Here is a 5,870-nt window from a genome sequence, read left to right as displayed (position 1 = left end):
ACAATTAACTAGACTTATTTTTGTTTCATTGCAATAAAAATAAGTAAGTAAATCCTTAAAGCTACAGCTTAAGGTCTCTGATTTGACCTTTCTGACAAACAGCTTTGCTTGTTTGTTTATTTCAAACTTGCAGGTAAAAGTATCCGTATTCACATTTATAACCCAAAGAAAAAAGACACTATTTTAAAAAGGGGATGGAAAAGAAGCAACGCTTATAAGGTTTCAACCCCCAGCTAAAATAGAAAGCAGCAGAGTAAAGGAAAAGTGCAGACCATCGCAGCAGAAAGTCCACCTATCCCTGCTTTAAAGAATAACAAAATGAAGGTTCTGATGGCGTAAATCTAATTGAGAAAATGTTGTTTTTTCCTTGTTAAGTTAAATGATGTGTTGTTATTCTAAGGAAACAGTTCCTAAGCTAATTAAACTAATTTTGCTTTTTCACGCAAGTCATCAGTGCACATATGCATTTTTCATAAAGAAACAGCACCACAAGTAAAAAAAACAACAATATAATATCACAAGTTTTTATTGATTGATTAAATTGTGTTATTATTTGATTATTAGTTTTATGTAAAATCTATTACTCTCACTTTAAATGTACTTTGACGCCTGTAGAGCAACATGTCACGGTCAGGTTTTCTATTTGTATTGTAATTTTTCATTTTTCATATTATTATTCGATTAAAATCAAATCTATCCCATAAACAAGCTTGCTTGAACACATCCTGTGACATCACTGAAGGTATACAAAAACTGAGCCGGGTACTTTTTTCTACATTTTTCTCTTCTCCTTCTATATTAATTCCTTTTTTTTTTATTTTCAAAATCTAGTTCCTCTTTAAAACGGCTTTATTTGTATTCTAGACATCTGCAACCCACCATTTGAGCCATATGTGTACATTTAGGCAACAATAAGCACTTTGCAAAGAGGACCGACGCCGAATTAAATTGCCAGATCTCAAAATAAACACATTTAGTAATAATGCAAGCAGCAATTATGCACAGAAACTAATCAGATAAAAAAAAATTCAAACTGATTTATGCCAGCATTGTCAGAGTCATCGTTTGGGTTAGCTTTGTCACTGACAGCAGTGTCCACCGTGGCTTCAGGGGTCATCGGAGTCAAATGCTGGCTTAAACACACCAGGTTGCACCCCTTGCATTCAGATCTATGTTAAAATAAAATGTTGCTTGTCTGCCAGAGAGGTTACTAATAGCAATGATCAGCTGGAGTCTTCTGCCTCTAGTGCTGTAATCAACACAAATAGACACAAGGCAGAACTGCTCGTTTCTTTATTATATGTGTTTTTATAATGTCCTGCAGTGAGTCTGCACTTATTTGTTTTGTATTTGTAGTTTCTATTTATGTTTAAGTTCATATATAGGTAAGTAAGGTGGTGCTGGTGCTCATACCGATGAATATGCATGTGTTGACTGTGATTTTCTTGTAATTTTGTTGTTCACTTTTTTTTAGTTGGTGGAACTGATTCATTCAATCAATGAATCAGTCACTTAATTTTCCAAGTGTCTTTTGTTGTCAGTGTGCATTAGAGAAAAAATACACCACTGGAGAGGCTGTTTAAAATTAACTTACCTGTTGATTCCTCTGCCCTGCTTTGAATGCTTGAGGTCAGATTTAAGTTATCCTTTATCTCATTTTACCTTTCTCTGATTTAAAAAAAAGAAAAAAAGGATGAAATATGTTGTCTATGTTTTACTCAGCCCTGTACTGGGGACCCCTGCTGGACTGGGGCCCCTCCAAGAGAAGCTCAAATTATTAAATCACATGTTAACTACAGGTGTGTCAGTTGTACTCCTATAAAAATGCACTTCAATGACCGAATAACATCCAAAAAAGTGACTAAATCAGGAAAACAGCTCGAAAAGTGAAACTCATATCCAAAGAGAGAGAAAGAGAGAACAGAAAACTAGACCCCTAAAAAGTCTGTGGTTATGCCTGTTTCAGGTAAAACACCGCACCATCCACACCGTTGTTCTTCCTTCCACCAAATTTCTATCAATATGCTTTGAATCGCCTCTCTGTGAGCAGCGAGCATCTTTACCAATGACTTTGTGACCCCCTTGTGGAGGATGTCAATGACTGTCTGCTGGACAGGTGACAAGTCAGCAGTCTTCCCCATGACTGTGTAAGCCATAAACATTACACGTCAGGCTGACCTTCGTCAATTCAGGATTTCTGGCGGGTTCGGTGAATTACCTCTATGTTGATGACGTCCCCCTATATCCAATCCGCCAACCAGACAAGTCAAATGGGGAGATAAAGAGTTTGTCCATACCTAAACCCTACCACCTCTCAGAATAAAGACACTCACCATCCAAAGGTTTAAGGCTGCACTGACTTTATGATTTAAGTTTTCTTGGGGCCCTGCGCAGCTAAAATAAAAGAGCCATCTTTAATCTTCAGCCTGGCTCAGTTGATTCAGGCCTCTAATGTGGTTAACAGCCCAATACACAGACTGGTGATTGGTTCCTAAACGTGTTGCGCATATTTAAACTGGAAAAGCGCGCATGGGAGGCTGGGGTTCATGCTAAAAAAAAAAAAAAACGACACATTTGTGAGTGCTGCTACTGCTGCGATGATTATACATTGGAAATCTGGCAGCCTCGCTCCCTGCTGCTCCAAAAAAGGGTCGGAGGCGGACTCATGAGAACTTTTTTTTTTTTACACCTTTGTAGTAGCGGGGCACTCCCTCCGACCGCTGATTGGCTGCCTGTGAGTTTATAGCGCACCACCGTTCACATTCACTGCTGACTTCTCGCTACCTTATCGCCTCTTGCTCCCTCTGGATGTGACTTTCTCTTCCCTTGTCCAACTTTAACCCTAACGTTTTTATTTATTTTTTATATATTCTGTATTTTTTTTTTCTTTTTGTTCTCACTTGTGTTGCGGATCCTGCGCGCAGCCCTCTCCCAAACACCCTCCAGAACCGGTTCGGACAGAGATGAGTAGTCCCGATGCGGGTTACGCCAGCGACGATCAGACCCAGGCAAGGTGCGCGATGTCAGTCATGATGCCTGGAATAGGACACTGCCAGTGGGCCGACCCGCTCAGTCCTCTCGGGGACAGCAAGGTGAAAAGCGAGCCGTGCGCGCCCGGTGCCGGTGCCGGCGGCGGCTCCGGCGGTCAGGGACGCGGTAAGAGCGAGCCGCGGATCCGGCGACCCATGAACGCATTCATGGTCTGGGCGAAGGATGAGCGCAAGAGGCTGGCCCAGCAGAACCCGGACCTGCACAACGCGGAGCTGAGCAAAATGCTTGGTGAGTGCAACGCATTTATAATTAGTTCGATTTAATTCTTTGTACACTTACAAAACCACTTTTTGAAAGATTTTTTTTTTTTTTGTAACACCAAGTTAGTTCATGTCGACATTTTGAACTGCTTTAAATTTAAATTCTCATTTGGGTTCTGTAATATTTGCAGTGGCGCTTCCACAATAGTTTAAATGAGTGGGCCAGGTGGGGGGGAGGGTGGAGGGGTATTCTCTTATAACCTTGCTTTAAGTTCACCAAAAATCAGACCCCAGAACATAATTTCCGGGTCTTTTTATGTTGCACTGAGGGTTATAGCTGTGAATGAGCGACAGATATTTAAAAGGTAACGCAGGGCTAGTAAACACAAAATGCTATAGGAATTAAAAAAGATAATGTAGAACATGCTGCAAACATTTACTTTCCTATCCTAAATTAACATCACTGACTAACAGCACAGTTCTAAGACAGTGTGGCTGTGGGGGGGTCCAGCGGGTTTCCGGTGACCCCGCTGGGTGTTTGATTTGTCCTTGTTATTATAACACGAGTATGAACTCAAAATCCCGTCCCCGCTCCCCTAAAATGGGCAGCGGGCTATTTTTACGTGCATCGCCGGAGCCACGTACTTTTATCTGCTGACGAATCACTCTGCGCTCCCCTCCTCTCGACCTGCAGGGAAATCCTGGAAAGCCCTCCCCGTCGGCGAAAAGCAGCCCTTCGTGGAGGAGGCCGAGCGGCTGCGGGTCCAGCACATGCAGGACCACCCCAACTACAAGTACCGGCCGCGGCGGCGGAAGCAGGTGAAGAGGATCAAGAGGCTGGAGCCGGGGTTCCTGGTGCACGGCGTGCCCGAGCACCAGTCGATGCCCGGCGACGGCCGGGTATGCGTCGACGGCATGGGCTACCACGAGCACGGCTTCCAGGTCGCCCCGCAGCCGCTGAGCCACTACAGGGACGCTCAGGTGCTCGGGGGCCCCTCCTACGAACCCTACAGCCTCCCCACGCCCGACACGTCTCCCCTGGACGCTGTGGAGTCAGACTCCATGTTTTTCCCCCCACATTCGCAGGAAGACTGTCACATGATGCCGCCGTACCCCTACCACTCTCAGGTGGCAGACTTCCAAGCTCACGAGCCCCTCTCCGGCCACCACGGCGGCCCTGGCGTCATGCACCGCCACCCGGGCTCCGCTCCGGAGCCGCCGCCGCCTCCCTCCTACATGAGCTGCCCCAACCCCCTGGCCATGTACTACACCCAGCACTGCAGCCCCAGCCATCCTAAGCGGCACCCCGCCGGGGCAGGACAGCTCTCCCCGCCCCCCGACTCCCACCCTCACCCGGCGGACAGCGTGGAGCAGATGCACCACTCGGAGCTGCTGGCCGAGGTGGACCGCAGCGAGTTTGAGCAGTACCTGAGCTCCTCTTCGTCGGGCCGGACGGACATGGCGGGCCTGCCGTACGGGTCGCACGACGCCGGCATGCAGGGACCCGAGAGCCTCATTTCGTCGGTGCTGTCGGACGCCAGCACGACCGTGTATTACTGCAGCTACAACGGCTCCTAACCTCCTGCTGCTGCGGAGATTATGTACTGTATCTGTGTAAAAAAAAACAACAACAAAAAAAAACTGTTTAAACAAAAGCCATGAAATATTTTAATCTTAACACTGGTTTTAACTTTTTTTCTTCTTCTCTCGCAGGGATATTTTTGTTATTAAATATTGTACAGTTACTATTTTAAAATGTGTATATATATATATATATTGTAGTTGTTGGTTTTTTTTTATACTTTTGCACTTTTAGGAAATAAATGGCTGCAAAAATACTCATTGTTTGTATTTCTTATTTAAAATGAAACTAAATCTTTGACTTTTTATCCGTGCTTCATCCGTACTGGTATTAAGGTATACTGAGGTTTCAAAAGTTTTAAAACTGCTAAAACTTTCCAACATACTGTTCGAACAGTTTAAATACTTCCCCTCCTCCACCTGTTGCTGCGAACTTCTAGACCAGGGTGCTGGTGAAGATTCTCAGTCATCCAGGTCATGGTCATTCCAAAAAAAGTAAAAACCAGTAAAGTCCAGTTGTTTTGTTTTTACTTTTTTTGAATTCTAGACCAGGGGTCACCAACATGGTGCCCATGGTCAGCAGGAAGCTAAAAAATAGCACAACCTTCTAGTGAGATGCATTTAAAATGCTATTTTATTCAGCTGCTCTTCCTTTTTACTCATACCTGTATTTACATAGATTTAAAAATGACAAAAGCATTAAAAACGTGTATATTACGAAAAGTTAAGGTGAGTTAAGGTGAGCTTGGACTCTTCTAATACTGTACTGGTAGCTCTCAGTTTTAAAAAGGTTGGTGACCTCTGCTCTAGACGCCTGGCTGACACTTTGCTCCTCCCAGAGTCGGCCCAGGTTTGTTAGATTCATAAAAATCAGAGGGACTTTGCTTTTTTTAGCATCTGTTTTGAGTGATTATTACTTACAACTTATATAAACCTATAGTTCAGTTTTTTTAGACATTTAAAATGCTACATAAGAGCATTAAAAAAGCATTTTAATGCATAAACCAAGGAAAGGACTATTGATAATGTCCTGCAGAT

At 43.8% G+C, this 5,870-nt stretch overlaps 1 protein-coding gene across 1 annotated transcript; it reads left to right on the top strand.

Annotated features, from left to right (window-relative positions):
• The first annotated feature begins 2,963 nt into the window (after nucleotides 1-2,963).
• sox17 (SRY-box transcription factor 17) lies at nucleotides 2,964-4,964 on the top strand. Its single transcript, XM_012853127.3, has 2 exons — nucleotides 2,964-3,279; nucleotides 3,946-4,964. Exons 1-2 carry the CDS (start codon nucleotides 2,964-2,966, stop codon nucleotides 4,827-4,829), a joined length of 1,200 nt encoding a protein of 399 aa, XP_012708581.2. The 3' UTR covers nucleotides 4,830-4,964.
• Nucleotides 4,965-5,870: the final 906 nt, after the last annotated feature.

This window comes from Fundulus heteroclitus, chromosome 21 (assembly GCF_011125445.2).
Source record: "Fundulus heteroclitus isolate FHET01 chromosome 21, MU-UCD_Fhet_4.1, whole genome shotgun sequence".
Classification (NCBI taxonomy): Eukaryota; Metazoa; Chordata; class Actinopteri; order Cyprinodontiformes; family Fundulidae; genus Fundulus; species Fundulus heteroclitus.
The sequence above is the reverse complement of the archived record's forward strand: the minus strand, read 5'-3'. Positions and strand labels throughout refer to the sequence as shown.

Bases quoted from the DNA above. Each gene is read 5' to 3' on its own strand.
- sox17 (XM_012853127.3), top strand. From the start codon at position 2,964: ATGAGTAGTCCCGATGCGGGTTACGCCAGCGACGATCAGACCCAGGCA. The intron at 3,280-3,945 runs GTGAGTGCAACG...CTCGACCTGCAG, and splicing joins GGAGCTGAGCAAAATGCTTG to GGAAATCCTGGAAAGCCCTC.